The sequence below is a fragment of the Hypanus sabinus genome, chromosome 25, assembly GCF_030144855.1.
Source record: "Hypanus sabinus isolate sHypSab1 chromosome 25, sHypSab1.hap1, whole genome shotgun sequence".
Lineage (NCBI taxonomy): Eukaryota > Metazoa > Chordata > Chondrichthyes > Myliobatiformes > Dasyatidae > Hypanus > Hypanus sabinus.
In genome coordinates this window covers 11263174-11282363 of record NC_082730.1, presented here as the reverse complement: position 1 = coordinate 11282363, position 19190 = coordinate 11263174, and the positions used below count along the sequence as shown (strand labels likewise).

Below are 19190 nucleotides of genomic sequence, written 5' to 3'. Positions count from 1 at the left end.
ATCCCATCCTGGCCAGGCGCTTATTTCAGTTACCCCTCTTTTTGCATTTTCATTTAAGTGAAAGCCCAGCATTCTATACGGTGCCTTTACCTTTAGGATTCTGAAAGTGACACCCTGATCTTTGATACAGAATGGTCAGATGACAAATGAGATGGCTTAAGTCAACCTGCAAATTTGAACTGGGATGGACCTTCAATGGGAATATTGAGGGGCAAGTTAGATGGCCTTAGCCAATCCCACTCGGTTGTTTCCTCTGTCGAAGATGGAGTAATATTCTCTAATGAAGACATCTCCCAAAATCCAGAGGTTTCCACCAGTGCCGCTAAATCCACTGTCGCAGCTGACCGTGTTAGAGTAAGTGGTCTGGAAGGAAATGGAGAGCAATTAACACCAGGTCAAGTGTCCACTCATTAAATGATCATTAAACCGTGCAAGGTTAATGAATGCATCCCTTGAAATTCTCATCCCCTGTGCATTTGATGAATCACGTACCTTCAGTGTGTAAGCTGAGGCAGGCAGAGTGAAGTCATATCCATTGATGGTGAAGACCACATCAGGCATATTGCCAATATTGTTGCAATTTATGGTGTACTGTGAAAGAAGAGCAACAATATTTAGACCATCAGACATAGGAGCAGAACTGAGCCATTCAGCCCATCCAGTCTTCTCTGCCTTTTGATCATAGCTGACTTACATTACCTCTCAATCCCATTCACCTGCCTTCCCCTTAATCAAGAAACTGTCTACACTGCTTTAAATATATTCACTGACATGGCCTCCACAGTCTATGGAGAGGAATGGACAGTTGATGTTTCAGGCAAAGACCCTTCATCAGGATTTTCAGCATCTAAAGCATCTGAAGCATCTCTTTTCTTTATTTCTCTCTCCACAGATGCTGCCTCACCCAATGTGTATTTCCATGCTTTAATGTTTTTACAACTAATAGAGAAAGGTTGAATCTACAATGATGATAAAACACAATCCATGGCCTCCTTCCTCTTCTGTCGCGATGAGGCCACAATCAGTCGGAGGAACAACAGCTTCTATTCCATCTGGATAGCCTCCAACCTCATGGCACGAACAATGATTTCTCACACTTCTGGAAATTGCCCCACCCACACACCACTCCTTCACCATTCCTCATTCCTGTTTCCCTCTTCCACCTGATCTCCTTACCTGCCCATCATCTCCCTTTCCTGTTCTTCCCCTTCACCTTCTTCCATGGTTATCTGTCCTCTTCTATCAGATTCCCCCTTCTCCGGCCCTTTATCTCTTTCTCCAATCAATTTCCCATCTCTTTATTTCACCCCTCTCCCACCAATTTCACATGTCACCTTGTACCTCTTCCATCCCTCTCCCCCACCTTCTTACTCTAACTTCTCTTTCTTTCCAGGCCTGATGAAACATTGACTGTTTATTCTTTTCTATAGAAACTGCCTGGCCTGCTGAGTTCATCCAGCGGTTCGTGGTTGTCACATTGTCAATGGAGATGTTAATCCTAGCCGTTTCTTTCTAGAATTACTGCTGCTGGCATCACATATAATATTATTAACTCAATGTGCTGACTGTATACTGAATTTACAGCTGCCATCTGAGTACAGACCACTGGCCAATCAGCCCCTACCTGGCCATAATAATTCGGAGTTGCTCCAATGCTTTGCTGAATATTGCCGATGTAATTTCCGCCAACAGCGACAAGGGAAGTTCCAGTATCAACGATGCCAGGGCAACCTTGAGGGCAAGCCACAATCTGGCCGTTGACTGTCACTCTGAGGGAGAAACATCATAGTGTTAGCCAAAAATGCTGATTTGGGTTTATAGCCAAAATCAGAGTCAAATTAAATTTATTATCAAAGTACATATATATCACCCTGCACTGTACTACCCTGACATTCAATGACAGACAAATAAAGAAACACAATAGATATTATGAAAACTATCAATAAGCAAAGACTGACATACAACCAATGTGCAAAAATGACAAATTGTGCCAATTAAAATAACTAAAACTGAGAACATGAGTTTAGGAGTTCTTGAAGTTGTGTGTATAGGTTGCAGAAGCAGTTCAGAATTGAGTCCGAAATTCAAGAAAATAATTTGGAAAATCTTGTCATCAAGCTGAAGTATTCATTCTATCTAGTTCGATCGTACTTGGACTATTGTGTTTAGTTCTGATTGCCTCGTTACAGGAAGGATGAGGAAGTTTTAGAAAGTGTGCAGAGGAGATTTACCAGGATGCTGCCTGGATTAGAGAGCATATCTCATGAGGTAGGTTGAGTGAGCTAGGGATTTTCTCTTTGGACCAACGGAGGATGAGAGATGACTTGCGAGATGTGAGAGGGGACCCAGAACAGGTCATGGATAAAGAGAGAACAGGAATGAGGAAAAATTATCGGAAGTTAGAAAAATCAATCTTCATGCCAGCAGAGAGGAGGCTGCTCAGATGGAATATCAGGAGTTGCTCCTCCATCCACACTGTAGCCTCATCATGTATCTAACAATTGTTTTCTCTATAAATTCTAACTATATAACTGGTTCAACTCACTGAAACTTAATCATCAATGGCCGATCAGTGAGAGAATACCTCAGATGGAGATACCACTTACCTCTGGATCTCAATTTGCCAATAGGCCTCCTGGGTAACAGGGACCCAGTAGATTGGGCCAGTGTAGCGGCTTGAGTCAATTCCACCAAAAAGGACTTCACTTCCAGATTCACCATTTGTCCTGGAAAACAACGTTAAATAAGAATATCTCAGATTTAAACTCTCAAAAGATGTACAGATTTTGGTTAGTAAGTTGTAGGCATGATGTGTAGTCACCAGAAGTGAGGTGACACTCTCAGGCTGTCCCCAGCACATCCCTGAAACACATCAGCAAGTTTCAAGATACATGCAAAAAATAAAGCTAATCTTTAAATCTTTAAAGGAATAATTTCATTAATATTGCAAGAAAAACATGCATTTATAGAGTCAGAGTCACACAGCATGGAAAAGGGGCATTTACTCCAACTCATCCATACTCACCATTTACACCAATCCCACTTGCCCCCATCTGTTCCGTGTCTTCCTAAGCTTTTCCTATCCACGTATTCAAATCACTCTAGACCTTAAATGAGTTCTCCAAGCTGAAGTAACAACAAAACTCTGAGAATGATGGACATCTTTATCTGACTGGAGACCAAAATGTCTTCAACTTCCAGTTCAATTAACGTCATCAGCCCTGACCTGACCTGACATGTTGGACCGGACCCAGTAATCTGCTTTTTAAGTTTTCAACATCATCCCTATTTTATATTCTCGATTTAATTCCTAGAATCCCATTGAACTAAAATAAATAACCAGAATCGTCAGAAGAAGAAGCGATGTTGGTACCAACCAAATTAACATGTCACATTACAGATTCTCCGGTAGTGAAGGAAGGAGTTACAAAGTGCTAACCTTGTCAAGTAGACAGAAAAGAGTGGCTGTGAAACCAGATGCTGAGACATCATGTTGTCAAACACTGTAGTGGCTCCTTCTGCCGCAAGTGATGGATAGCCCAAGCCCAAAATACCGTCGAAATTACAGTAGGAGAAGAAACCGCCAGGTTCGGTCTCACTTAATCCAAACTCTTGTCCATTGATCACAAGGTTAGAAAGCTGGTGAAACAGATTTACAGAGAAATTAATCAGATATTTATCTTTTCAGGCCGCACATAGGCACAGCTCATGGAGCTGCTGCCTCACAAGGCCAGTGACCCAGGTTCAAACCCGGCCTCTGGTATTTCCCGCATGGGGTTTGTAGATCATCCCCTGTGATCAGGTGGGTTCTTTCTGTCTGATCTGATTTTCTCTCATTCCCAAAGACATGCTGATTGATTGGTTAATTGGTCACTGTAAATTATTCAAGAGCTAGAATCTAGAGGGTGTTGAGAAAGACTAAAGGACGATTCATGCTGAACTAATACATGTTCAGCATGGTTTGTGGCCCAAAATATCAACTGTACCCTTTTCCCTAGATGCTGCCTGGCCTGCTGAGTTCCCCCAGGTTTTTAAGTGTGTAAATTTTTTATTCTCTTATTTTGTATTACTTATTTCTGATTAAAATTAATAAATACATATACTTAGAGTAACACAGTTCTGTCTCTCCATATTTATTCATCATGTATTTCATTGCACTACCTCTGCAAACTGAACAATTTTCATAACGGTGATATTAACTCTGATTCTGATTCTGATATGTCGTTAAATTTGTTAACTTTGAGTTTGCTGTACAATCATCGAGAGACAAACTACAGATTACAGTAAATACATACATATAAAGTGTGTGTATGTATATATATATATATGATTGAAATTAACTAAGAAGACAAAAAGAAGAAGTAAAGCAAAGTAGTGAGGTTGTCTTCATGGGTTCAATGTCTATTCAGAAGTCGGATGGCAGGGGAGGGGAAGAAGCTGTTTTAAAGTATGATATTAACATAGTCATCTCAGATAATGACGCTCGGAAGGAGGAGTTGAGAAGAATGTGCAGGGAATTATAAAGAGTAGATCAATGCAGGCACAGAGTTAACGGTTGTTGATGGGCCAAGGAGCCTATATCCATGCTGTATAGGTTTGTGATTAAATTCATGATTGGACCTAATTTTGTAAGCACAGTTTCAACAATTGTGTGATAACCGGTGGCAGGGGCACCGGATCTCCAAATCCACAGAGGTCAAGGATGGCCTGTCCTGGGGAGAGAGGGCTGTGTGTCTGTGGGTGTGTGGGTAGGAAGGTGGTTGGAAGGAGGGAGGAACAGGGCTTCTTTCACTGTTGTTACATGGTTTGTTCAGATTGTCAAGCTCTGTGTTACAGTGGGTATGCTACGTTGGCACAGGAATACATGCCCCCAGTTCATCCTTAGGTACGTTGGTTTGTGAAATGAAACAAACCATTTCACAGTATAATTTGATATACATGAATCCAAATCTGAGTATTAGCAAATATGCTTTTGGCTATAAATTGGTGAAAACTTGTCTTGAAATTGGAATTCTGTCAAGTAAACCCAAAGGTCCAAGCCTTGCCTAGCAAAGCCATTCCACATCCACTCATCAGTTTCATTTATTCAATTTATTATATGCCACCATATACCACCCTGAGATTCATTTTCTTGTGGGCATTCACAGTAGAACAAAGAATTAATGAAGACAAATTGCACACGAAGATGGGCAAACAAGAAATGTGCAAATAAATACAAGAAAAGCAACACCATAAAATAACAATAAATAAATAGTCATCAATAATATTGAGAATGTTGTATCAGTTTGCATCTCTGAGTTTTGTAGTAGAGGTATCACTGTGGTTTGAGTTATGAGGGTGAAGAGTTCACTTACTCTCAGAGTATCATATCCCAGAAAACCGGTCATACTTCCTGTCCCATACGTGATGGACAGATACTTATTATTCGTGCGGAAGGTTGATGATTGGGATGGGTTGAATCTGTGGTGCTTCACTGCAAAGAAACATCCATTTCATCAATGAAACAAAAAGTTTCAATATATCACCCTGTGCCTAGCAAACCCCGGTCAATCGTTCCCTAAGACTCGTCAAAAGCACAGCAAGCATCGCAGGGCTGGCAGACTCCGAGATTTCCCCTTGAGCCAAGTTGCAAACATTCTACCCCTCACCCGACCAGAGCCCCAGTTTCCACCCACATTCCAAAGACATGAGGGAGACTAAGTTGTGGTCACGCCACGCTGGGGGCAGAAGCAAGACAACACTTGCAGGCTGTCTGCTGCACGTCCATGGACTGTCTCATTAATGGAAGCAAAACAATTCAACGTCTGTTTCAATGCTGCGACATTCATTTAACATATAGTGTACACCGAGTCCCAGCAATGTCCTCATAATTCCCTTTCACACGCTTTCCAGCTTAACAACATCTTTCCTGTAGAGAGATGATCAAACCTGTACACAATATTCCAGCTGTGGCTTCAGCAACATCTGATCTTCTATACCCAATACCCTGACTGATGAAGGCCAGAATGTCAAAACCCTTCTTCACCACAATGTCTACCTGTGGCACCACATTCAGGAAAACATGTACTTGTATCTCTAGGTCCCTCTATTCTCTAACAATCCAGAGGGCCCTACCTTTCAGTGTCAGAACTGGTAAATATGTTAATATCATTGTTATATTTTCTTACCACATGGTGTCTGGCTGCAGTAGACTGATGGGACCCAGAGGTTGGATGAGCCAGTATCAAAGACGACAGTGAAGCTCTGTGGGGGGTTACCGATGCTGATGGCTCCGTAGTATGACAGCTGTCGGCAAAAACAAAATGTCCTCGGTTACTCGGATTAAGTGTGATTGCCTTCATAAAGACTGGAGAGGAAAGGGGAAGAAGACAGAAGTAAGAGAGGCTGGAGTACAAACTTGCAGCTGATACGTACGTCCAGGTAAGAGGGAAGAACTGTGGGTGGGTGTACGAGTGGGATGAAATAAGAAGCTGGGAGGTGATAGGTGGAATTTTACTGATCGGAATGCAATTCACCATGTTACCAATTTTCCACTTCTTATCACACCATCTCTTTTCCCAGCAGGAACTGGAATAGGGTTCCTCTTGTCCCCACCCTTCACCTGACTAGCTTCCACATTCAATGGATCATAACCCATCATTTCTATCAGACTCTACAGGATTCCACCACTGGACTCATCTCCCCACCACTGCTCCCCCGATCAGCATTCTGAAGGGACTATTCCTTCTGCACCTCCTGTTCTTCTCTTCAAATAGGAACTCGCTCGAAAAACAATAGAAATGTTACACCATTTTCATTGAGAAGGTCAAGAGTTCCTTCACCCCACATTTCAGATCATAGCAGTCAAGGATTACTTACATCCATGTAGTTGGTCATAGGCTCATCTGATGCCAAAGTTTCAATGGAACAAGCACCTTTGAACTTTGTGCAGGGATCATATGGATGTTTCCTGAGGAAATCTTCCAACAATCCCTTCTCCCGAAGAACATCTCGGGCAGATTTTCCTTTACGTAAAGGAACTCTGTAAAGTGAGAAATAAGTTAAGAAAGTCAGCATCTGTTATTGTTCCTTGGGGAGAAAAATTAATTGCCAAAACCGTTAAGATTTGGTTAAAGTGATCCTACCTGATGACGGCATCAGAGAGCTGGATGCATACAAAGGCAAGGAGTAACCACTTCATGTTGAATCGATTGGATTCCTTTCAGAATCTGACATCGGGCTTCTGAGCCCTAATATTTATACTCAAGGAATCATTGTCACATGGACACAGATACAATCATTCCATACGAGAAGTAAATATAATTGTCCTCATGATCAGTTTATCTTTGATAAAACACATTCTATTCAGGACACCCTTCAGTATAGAAGTTGATTTGTAATAAAGTATGTTAAGTGCTGTGGAATTAAAGTCTTATCACAGATAACACAATCAGAAATTAGATTAAGAACTGTTTTATCAAGCGACTGAAACCTAAACAGTCCTTCCATGTGAGGTAGTTCCAGGTGACGTAGCCCTTTACTTGTGAATCCACCACAGTCATTTATTGTATCTGGTCTTCCCATTGAGGCCTCATCTTCATCAGTGAGACCTGACAAAGAATGGAGGTTGGCATCATTGACTGGCTATGATGTCTATGTCTCTCATAATTTTGTAACACCAACTAAGTTCAAAGACCAGAGTAAATTTAAATATTGACAGTTTATTCACTTCCACAGATGCTGCCTGACCGGCTGAGTTCCTCCAGCACTTTATGTGCGTTGCTTTGGATTTCCAGCATCTGCAGACCTTCTCATATGCAGGGAAATCTGTCATTTGTGTCAAGTCAAATCAGCGAGGATTGTGCAAGGCAGCCTGAAAGTATCACGACACTTCTGGTGCCAATATAGCATGCCCACAGCTTACTGACCCTAAGCAAAAGTCTTTGGAATGTGGGAGGAAACCAGAGCACTTGGAAGAAATCTACATGGTCACGGGGAGAATGTACAAACTCCTTACAGACAACATGGGAAATCGATCCCTAATTTACAGTTAGTTTTGTAAAGTGTTGCACCAACCACTACGTTACTGTGCTGCCTGACATGTGCTTTTGCCACATTGACCTTCATAAATCAGATAGCTGGGCTGTTGTCTTGAAGTTGCCTAAGACGTGGGTCAGGCCAAATTTGGAGTATTGTGTGCAGTTCTGGTCACCTATCTACTGGAAAGATATCAGGCAGATTGAAAGAGGATGGAGAAAATTTACAAGGGTGTTGCTAGGACTTGAGGAACTGAGGAACAAGGAAAGGTTGCATCAACCTGGACTTCATCCCTGCAGCGAAGGAGAACGTGAGGAAATTCGATAGTTGTGTACAGAATGTTAATGGGAATGGATATTGTCAATGGAAGCAGGCATTTTCTGTTGAGGTTGGATAAGACAGGAAGTACAGGAAATAGGTTAAGGGTGAAAGGTAAAATATTTAAGGAAATTTGAGAAGGGACCATCATGACTCAGAAGATGGTGAGAGTGTGGAATGAGCTGTCAGTGGAAGTGGAGGACTCGAGTTTGATTGCAACATTTAAGAGAAGTTTGGGTAAGTACATGAATGGGGAGGATCATGGTCCAGATGAGGGTCGATGACACGAGCAGTTCAGCATGGCCTAGATGGGCAGAAGTGCCTGTGTCTGTACTTGCGGGATAGGGACCCACTCTCAGGGCCTCAGGAATGGCCGTTTATTGATAGCCCAAGGATACGGCCTGGAAGACAAGCCTGCTTACACTGTTCCGGGATTTCATGTCTCTGGGGACATGCTGATTCCAGGCCGGTGCCGCAAACTGAAGCATCGCGGGAGAACACGGAACATCGGGAGCAGCGGGTTGGCTGCCAGGGGTCGGTGCTCGGGGAGCTGCCCCTTCTTGGTGCCAAATCTCCGGGTGCAGAGCTCGGAAAAAGCGAAGCAACCGACTTGTAACATCGTAAATCAGTCAGTTGTTTGTTATGCCTCCTGTCTCGATGTGAAACGGGACACCCCTTTTTCCTTTATTAGGGAGAGAGAGAGCCTGTGGTATGTCAAATTACCGGATGAATGAGTAGTCTTTGGGGTGCTGCAAGTCTGTGTCCTTATTGATGCTTTGTTGCACGACTGATTGATCAGTGAAGGGTGTTGATGCATCTTTGCTGGTGGGTGGGGGGTGGAAGTTGCCTTGCAGCTGGTTGTGCATGGGAGGGGGAGTTGGGGGGGCTTTGGGGCTCTAATGTTTTAACTGTCATTCATTCCTTGGGGAACTCCTTTGTTTTTGTGGATGTCTGGGAAGAAAATGAATTTCAGGATGTATATTGTATGCCTTTCTCTGACAGTAAAAGCACATTGAATCTTATGTTATTCTTCTGAAATTCTCTGACTCCAAACCCTTCCTATTGTTGTACATTGCTAAATATTTTTAATTCTCCCTACCTCCACCTCTACTTCTAGCAGCTCATTCCATATACCCACCACATTACATGGGGGAGAACATTGCCCCTCAGCTCCCCTTTAAATCTTTCCCATCTCACCTTAAACCTCTACCTTTTATTTTTAGACCATTAAAAGGACTGTGACTATACACGTTATGTACACAGCTCATGATTTTATAAACCTCCAGAAGGTCCCCCTCAGCCTCCTTCACTCCAGGGAAAACAGACATAGCCTATCCAGTCTCTTGAAACCAAGAAAGAAAAGAAAAGAATGGTAGCTCAATCTTCAACCCCTAAATATCTACCTCCCGCACAAAGAAATGGACCAAATGGAGCAGGCACGTCAATCTCCAAATCCCCCTCTCCACACACAACGAATGTGAAAAATCAGGCAAAAAACACAGAATTTAAAACACTATAAGACTGAAAAAACATCTATAGTCCAAGTCCAAATCCAAAACGCAGAAAACCTGGGTTTTCCCTCTCTGACACCAGTGTTCAAAAGGTAGTATCCCTTCTCTGACAGCAGAACAATCCCACCAGCGATCAAAAGTCTGGCAGCAGGTGTTCACCTCCCGCATTTGATATTGATATTGATTTGATCTTGATGTTTCAACCTCTCTACTTGTTTTAATCGGCGAACAATGGAAACTTTAATCCACAAAATGGGGTCGAGCATCGACTTGAGGGCCATCCTGGAGTCGTATCGTCATGATCCTGCCAGAGACCAAAGAGCATCAGAACACCCTGACGATTTCCAAAATGGAAATACCAGGCCCAAACATCTCAGAATCATATTCAAGACAAAAAAAAAACAAACAGAAAAGAAGCAAAATATATGGTTTCATAATCTATCCAGAGTCATGAGACCGATTCTCATCGACATCACACTACATAGAATCAAATCCGACTGCCATCGATTCTACAGTACATAGAGTTATAACTCCGATCATCATGGACACTGCAGTAAGAAGAGTCGTGATTCCGATTGTCATAGACACTACAGCACAGAGACAGGTCCCGCATCCAACCCAGCCCATGCCAGTCTAGTCTTCTGTCTGATTCCAGCTCCCACACCCACATCAATGCCCTCCTGCACCCACACATCCATATACCTATCCTAACTTCTTAAAGACTCAAGAAGCATGCTGAAACCTGCAGACCACCCCAGCACGTATGCGGACTGTGTTGGTCATTGACACAAATGATATATTTCACAGTACGTTTCAATGTTTCCATGTACTCTCCTTGTGACGTATAAAGCTAATCCGACTCTTCAAAAACTCAGTGAAATTAAACTTCGGAAATGCAGGCTGAAGCATGGAACAGGACAAATCATCTCAAACTATTTTTATAATAGTTTCAAGGGTATTCAGATCTGGGGAATTATTTAATCAAATGGATAATAATCAGATTAGTAAACATATTCAAAAACGCTCTGTCAACAAAAGAGAATCAGTAATAAGTGCATATTATTGACTATTAATTGATAAAGTGAGCAATTAAACATGACTTCTATTAATAATCTCTTGTGTTTCTCTCTGTTCTCACTGCTGATCTCAGGCAACAATGAAAACAAAATCAAGAGAAAATCTTCAAATTCTGGAAATCCAAGCAACGCACACAAGATTCTGGGCGATCTCACAGGCCAGGCAGCATTTCTGGAAAAAAGTACAGTCACCGTTTAGGGCCAAGACCCTTCATCAAAACAAAATAATTGCCCTCAAAAATGCCCTCAGTTCAATTTCAGTTCTGAAGCCACTTGTCGAGAGTCAGCTCCATCATGAGTACTGGTCTCCGTAGTATCTGAGACGTCTTGAAGGAGCAGAGCCTCAGAAGGCAGCACCCGTCATTGAGGACCCCCAACACAGGACATGCCCTCTTCTCATTGTTACCCTCAGGAGGAGGTACAGAAGCCTGAAGGCACACACTCAGCGATTCAGAAACAGCTTGCCATCCAATTTCTAAATGGACATTCAACTCATGAACACCACCTCACTACTTTTGTTTGATTTATTTCCATTTTTGCAGGAGTTACTTAAGCAACCATTTAATATATAAATATACACTTACTGTAATTCAGTCTTTTCGATATTTATCATGAATTGCACTGTACAGCTAACACAAATTTAACAAATGTCACAACATATGCCGGTGATATTAAACCTGATCATGCTTTCTGTACCTTTTGCATCAACGTAAGAAAGAATTTGCATTTATGCAGCCCTCCAGGAGATTTATCTTTTTGATAACTTTTCACACTCCTCAATCGACAGATTTTGAAGGTCAGGGTGTCGGGACCCAAGGCGACAGATGGTCTGGTTCAGCTCGCTTCTCCCTGATACTAACTCAGCTCTGCACCGAACTGAGAGTCTAGGGCTTCCTGTCGGTGGACAGACGTTCTTCTGTGGATATTAGTTCTGATCACTGTTCGCTTGCTTTGATTGTTTGCATGATCTGTTTTTCTTCTCTCTGCGCATTGGGTGTTCGACAGTCTGCTTTTTTAATGGATTCTTTCGGGTTTCTTTGTTTTATGGCTACCTGTAAGGAGACATACCTCTAGATCGTATATGTATACATACTGTGATAATAAGTATACTGGGATCTTAAAACATCTTCTGAAGTATATTATAATTGGTAATTTGGTTTACTGCTGTCACATACACTGCAGTACAACAACAATAAACCGATTTACTAGTTATAATGAACTTCAGAAGATGACAATGTCAGTACATGTGATGGGAACCAGGATGATCGAGCTGAGGATGAACCAGCAGGTTTACAAGTGGATGACGAATGTAACAGGAATGTAAGGAAGGGCAAGGCAATGTCTGGGTACAAATGCAGACAGAGCAAAGAATTCCATCGGACCACAGAGTCAAAATTCATAAGGGCGAAGGGTACAGGACTGAAGATATTGTTTTTATAACCATATAACAATTACAGCACGGAAACAGACCACCTTGGCTCTTCTAGTCCGTGCCGAACGCTTACTCTCACCTAGTCCCACCAACCTGCACTCAGCCCATAACCCTCCATTCTTTTCTTGTCCATATACCTATCCAATTTTACTTTATATGACAATACCAAACCTGCCCCTACCACTTCTACTGGAAGCTCGTTCCACACAGCTACCACTCCCTGAGTAAAGAAGTTTCCCCTCGTGTTACCCCTAAACTTTTGTCCCCTAACTCTCAACTCATGTCCTCTTGTTTGAATCTCCCCTACTCTCAATGGAAAAAGCCTATTCACGTCAACTCTATCTATCCCACTCATAATTTTAAATACCTCTATCAAGTCCCCCCTCAACCTTCTGTGCTCCAAAGAATAAAGACCTAACTTGTTCAACCTTTCTCTGTAACTTAGGTGCTGAAACCCAGGTAACTTTCTAGTAAATCTTCTCTGTACTCTCTCTATCTTATTGACATCTTTCCTATAATTTGGTGACCAGAACAGTACATAATACTCCAAATTCGGCCTTACCAATGCCTCGTACAATTTTAACATTACACCCCAACTCCTACACTCAATGCTCTGATTTATGAAGGCCAGCATACCAAAAGCTTTCTTCACCACCCTATACACATGAGATTCCACCTTCAGGAAACTATGCACCATTATTCCTAGATCACTCTGTTCTAATTCTAATTGAGGGACCAATTATATCCCTCACTATCCTTTTGTTATTAATATAACTGCAGAAACCCTTTGGGTTTATTTTCATCTTACTTGCCAAAGCAACCTCGTATCTTCTTTTAGTTTTTCTAATTTCTTTCTGAAGATTCTTCTTACATTCTTTATATTCCTTGAGCACCTCATTTACTCCATGCTGCCTATATTTATTGTAGATATCTCTCTTTGCCCCAATCCACCCCTTCTAAGTCTTTTCGCATCACCGCAAAGTTAACCTTTCTCCAATCAAAAATCTCAGCCATGGGTCCAGTCCTATCCTTCTCCATAATTATATTGAAACTCATGGCATTGTGATCACTGGACCCAAAGTGCTCCCCAACACACACCTCCGTCACCTGACCTAACTCATTCCCTAACAGGAATCCAACTCTGTCCCTCCTCTAGTTGGTACCTCTATGCATTGCTGCAAAAAACTATCCTGCACACATTTTACAAACTCCAAACCATCCATCCCTTTTACAGTATGGGCTTCCCAGTCTATGTGTGGAAAATTAAAATCTCCCACAATCACAAACTCCCTCCTGCACCATGTCCTTAGCCACGTGTTGATCTGCGCTATCTTACTATTTCTAAACCCACCTGCACGTAGCACTGGGAGCAATCCTGAGATTGCTATCCTGGAGGTCCTGCCCTTTCACTTGGCACCTCACTCCCTTACCTCACCTTTCAGGACCTCCTCACTCTTCCTACCCACGTCATTGGTCCCTACATGGACCATGACATCCGGCTGCTCACTCTCCCTCTTGAGAATAGTGAGAATTCGATCCAAGATATCGCGGACCCTGGCACCAGGGAGGCAACAGACCATCCGGGATTCTCAACCTCTTCCACAAAACCTCCTATCTGCCCCCATAACTATCAAATTCCCCATCACTACTGCTCTCTTCTGTTCAGACAGACATACTTTATTGATCCTGAGGGAAATTGTATTTCTTTACAGCCGCACCAACCAAGAATTGTGTAGAAATATAGCAATATAACACCATAAATAATTAAATAATAATAAGGTAATCATGCCAGTGGAAATAAGTCCAGGACCAGCCTATTGGCTCAGCGTGTGACACTCCGCGGGAGGAGCTGTAAGGTTTGATGGCCACAGGCAGGAATGACTTCCTATGTCACTCAGCGTTACATCTCGGTGGAATGAGTCTCTGGCTGAATGTACTCCTGTGCCTAATGCAATACATTATGGAGTGGATGGGAGTCATTGTCCAAAATGGCATACAACTTGGACAGCATCCTCTTTTCAGACACCACCGTCAGCGAGTCCAGTTCCACTCCAAAAACATCACTGGCCTTACGAATGAGTTTGTTGATTCTGTTGGTGTCTGCTACGCTAAGCCTTCTGCCCCAGCACACAACCGCAAACATGATAGTACTGGTCACTACAGGCTCGTAGAACATCCTTAGCATCGTCCGGCAGATGTTAAAGGACCTCATTCTCTTCAGGAAATAGAGACGGCTATGACCCTTCTTGTAGACAGCCTCAGTGTTCTTTGACCAGTCCAGTTTATTGTCAATTCATATCCCTAGGTATTTGTAATACTCCACCGTGTCCACACTAACACCTTGGATGGAAACAAGGGTCACCGGTGCCTTAGCCCTCCTCAGGTCCACCACCAGCTCCTTAGTCTTTTTCACATTAAGCTGCAGATGATTCTGCTCGCACCATGTGACAAAGTTTCCCACAGTAGCCCTGTACTCAGCCTCATCTCCCTTGCTGATGTATCCAACTATGGCAGAGTCATCAGAAAACTTCTGAAGATGTCAAGACTCTGTGCAGTAGTTGATGTCCGAGGTGTAGATGGTGAAGAGAAAGGGAGACAGGACAGTCCCCTGTGGAGCCCCAGTGCTGCTGACCACTCTGTCTGACGCACAGTGTTGCAAGCACACGTACTGTGGTCTGCCAGTCAGGTAATCAATAATCCATGACACCAGGGAAGCATCCACCTGCATCACTGTCAGCTTCTCACCCAGCAGAGCAGGGCGGATGGTGTTGAATGCACTGGAGAAGTCAAAAAACATGACCCTCACAGTGCTCACCAGCTTGTCCAGGTGGGCATAGACGCGGTTTAGCAGGTAGACGATGGCATCCTCAACTCCTAGTCGGGGCTGAAAGGTGAACTGGAGGGGGTCTAAGTGTGGCCTAACCATAGGCCAGTGCTGCTCTAGAACAAGACTCTCCAGGGTCTACATGATGTGGGAGGTCAATGCCACTGGTCTGTAGTCATTGGAGCCACTGGGGCGCAGCATCTTCGGTAGAGGAACGAGGCAGGACGTCTTCCACAGCACAGGAACCCTCTGGAGACTCAAGGTCAGGTTGAAGACATGGTGAAGAACTCCACAAAGCTGGGTTCACTGGCTTTCAGCACCCTGGGGCTGACACCATCCGGGCCTGCAGCCTTGCTTGGGTGGAGACGTTTCAGCTGTCTTCTCACCTGTTCAGCTGTGAAGCCCACCGTGGTGGTTTCAGGTGTGGGAGGGGTGTAGTCACGAGAGCAGGGTGGGGGGCTTTCCCTCCTTTTCTTCTGAGCTGAGGGTCCAGTCTCGGTGCCAGAGACGCAAACACTGCAACTTCTCCCTGGTACGTCATCCCCACCAACAGTATCTAAAACGATACACTTATTGTTGATGGGAACAGCCACAGGGGTGCTCCGCCCCTTCTTACCCCATCCCTGACATATCTAGTTGTTTGCCTGTTCTCCATCTCCCTCTGCTGCTTCCCCCCCCCCCATCTCTTTCTCCCAAGGCCTCCCGTCCCATGACCCTTTCCCTTCTCCAGCTCTGTATCACTTTCACCAATCACCTTTCCAGTTCTTAGCTTCATCCCACCCCCTCCAGTCTTCTCCTATCATTTTGCATTTCCCCTTCCCCCCATTACTTTCCTTTTTAAATCTTTTTATAAATTTTAAACAAACATAAATGAAACATGAATACAAAGTGTTTGAGAGTACATAATTAATAGTTTAAATAGACATTTATATAATAATAAAATATATAACCTCCCAAACTCACAACCATATAAACCATATAACAATCAGAGCACGGAAACAGGCCATCTCGGCCCTCCTAGTCCGTGCTGAACTCTTAATCTCACCTAGTCCCACCTACCCGCACTCAGCCCATAACCCTCCACTCCTTTCCTGTCCATATACCTATCCAATTTTACCTTAAATGACACAACTGAAATGGCCTCTACTACTTCTACAGGAAGCTCATTCCACACAGCTATCACTCTCTGAGTAAAGAAATACCCCCTCGTGTTTCCCTTAACTTTCTGCCCCCTAACTCTCAAATCATGTCCTACTCTCAATGGAAACAGCCTATTCATGTCAACTCCATCTCTTCCTCTCAAAATTTTAAATACCTCGATCAAATACCCCCTCAACCTTCTACACTCCAATGAATAGAGACCCAACTTGTTCAACCTTTCTCTGTAACTTAAGTGCTGAAACCCAGGTAACATCCTAGTAAATCGTCTCTGCACTCTCTCTAATTTATTGATATCTTTCCTATAATTCGGTGACCAGAACTGCACACAATATTCTAAATTTGGCCTTACCAGTGCCTTGTACAATTTTCACATTATATCCCAACTTCTGTACTCAATGCTCTGATTTATAAAGGCCAGCGTTCCAAAAGCCTTCTTCACCACCCTATCTACATGAGACGCCACCTTCAGGGAACTATGCACTGTTATTCCTAGGTCTCTCTGTTCCTCTGCATTCCTCAATGCCCTACCATTTACCCTGTATGTTCTCTTTGGATTATTCCTGCCAAAATGTAGAACCTCACACTTCTCAGCATTAAACTCCATCTGCCAATGTTCAGCCCATTCTTCTAACCGGCATAAATCTCCCTGCAAACTTTGAAAAACCACCTCATTATCCACAACACCTCCTACCCTTGTGTCATCGGCATACTTACTAATCCAATTTACCACCCCATCATCCAGATCATTTATGTATATTACAAACAACATTGGGCCCAAAGCAGATCCCTGAGGCACCCCGCTAGTCACCGGCCTCCATCCCGATAAACAATTATCCACCACTACTCTCTGGCATCTCCCATCTAGCCACTGTTGAATCCATTTTATTACTCCAGCATTGATACCTAATGACTGAACCTTCTTAACTAACCTTCCATGTGGAACTTTGTCAAAGGCTTTGCTGAAGTCCATATAGACTACATCCACTGCCTTACCCTCGTCAACATTCCTCGTAACTTCTTCATTCAATAACATTGATGAAAAAAGAAATAAAAAGAAAAAAAAAGACCCCACAGAAAAAAAAACAAAAAAAAACACTAACCAACATGGGCCATTGAATAATATTAAGTACATATACAGTAGTGCCAATAACTCCGAACCTCCATCCAAACAATTATGGTTAATATAAGTAAGGTTTAGGAAAAGACAATTCAACTCATATGAAAATGTTAAATAAATGGTCTCCAAGTTTCTTCAAATTTAACTGAAGGGTCAAAAACAACACTTCTAATTTTTTCTAAGCTCAAACAAGAAATGGTTTGAGAAAACCACTGAAATATAGTTGGAGGATTAATTTCTTTCCAATTCAATAGAATAGATCTTCTAGCCATTAGTGTAACAAATGCAATCATTCATCGGGATGAAGAGGATAGACAACTATTATCCACCATTGGTAAGCCAAATATTGCAGTAAAAGGATGCAGTTGGATATTAATATTTAAAACTCTTGAAATAATACCAAAAATATCTTTCCAGTAATCTTGTAAACAAGGGTAAGACCAAAACATATGGGTTAATGAGGCAACATCAAAATGACATCTGTCACAGGTTGAATTTACATAAGAATAAAATCGAGCAAGTTTATCCTCAGACATATGAGCTCTATGTACAACCTAAAATTGTATTAGAGCGTGTTTAGCACAAATAGAGGACGAATTAACTAATAGTAACATTTTCTCCCATTGCTCAGTGCATATAAGACAATGAAGTTCTTCTTCCCATTCCTTCTTAATTTTTTCTGATACATCTGGCTGTATATTCATAATCATATTATAAATGACAGCTACTAAACCCTTTTGAGAAGGATTCAGAGCCAAAATTCTTTCTGTAATGTCCAATGGACCTAGTTTCGGAAAAGACTGTAACTCATTATACAAAAAATTTCTCACTTGCAAATATCTAAAAATATGAGTTTTAGGTAAATTATATTTATTAGATAACTGTTCAATGTTATCATCTAAAAACAAATCACAAAAACATGTTATACCTTTTGTTTTCCATTAAAAAAAGTTTGATCCATAAAGGAAGGCCGAAAAAAATAATTAGATACTATAGGGCATGATAGAATAAACTTACTCAAACCAAAAAATTTACGAAATTGAAACCAGATTCGCAATGTGTATTTGACAATAGGATTAGTTAATTGTTTATTCAATTTAGATAAAGAAAAACGAAGTGAAGATCCTAAGATTGAAAACAATGAAAAGTCTTGTACAGATTTACATTCCAAATTTACCCATTGTGGGCAGGCAGCTGTAGTCAATTCTTGTGTCCAAAATATTAAATATCGTATATTAACTGCCCAGTAATAAAATCTCAAATTTGGCAAAGCCAAACCACCTTCCTTCTTAGGCTTCTGTAAATATTTTTTGCCTAGTCTAGGATTTTTATTCTGCCAAAGATAAGAAGATATTTTGGAGTCAATAATATCAAAAAAAGATTTAGGAATAAAAATTGGTCATGTTTGAAATAAATATAAGAACTTGGGTAATACCATCATCTTAATAGCATTAATTCTACCAACCAACGACAAAGATAGTGGAGACCACCTGGTAGCAAGTTGCTTAATCTGGTCAATTCAAGGTAAAAAGTTAGCTTTAAATAAATCTGTGCTTTTTAGTAATTTTAATACCTAAATAAGTAAAATAATCTGTAATAACCTTAAATGGTAAACGTTTATAAATTGGAACTTGCATATTTAATGGAAATAATTCACTCTTGTTAAGATTCAATTTATAACCAGAAAAGTTACTAAATTGAGCAAGCAAAGACAAAATAGCAGGAATAGATCTTT

General features: G+C 41.9%; 1 protein-coding gene across 1 annotated transcript; it reads right to left on the bottom strand.

Annotated features, from left to right (window-relative positions):
- Nucleotides 1-216: 216 nt before the first annotated feature.
- On the bottom strand, nucleotides 217-7180 carry LOC132381267 (pepsin A-like). Its single transcript, XM_059950649.1, has 9 exons — nucleotides 7125-7180; nucleotides 6859-7021; nucleotides 6168-6285; nucleotides 5355-5473; nucleotides 3440-3639; nucleotides 2607-2726; nucleotides 1625-1769; nucleotides 493-591; nucleotides 217-363 (listed from the first exon to the last, which is right to left on the bottom strand). Exons 1-9 carry the CDS (start codon nucleotides 7178-7180, stop codon nucleotides 217-219), a joined length of 1167 nt encoding a protein of 388 aa, XP_059806632.1.
- Between the last annotated feature and the right edge of the window lie 12010 nt (nucleotides 7181-19190).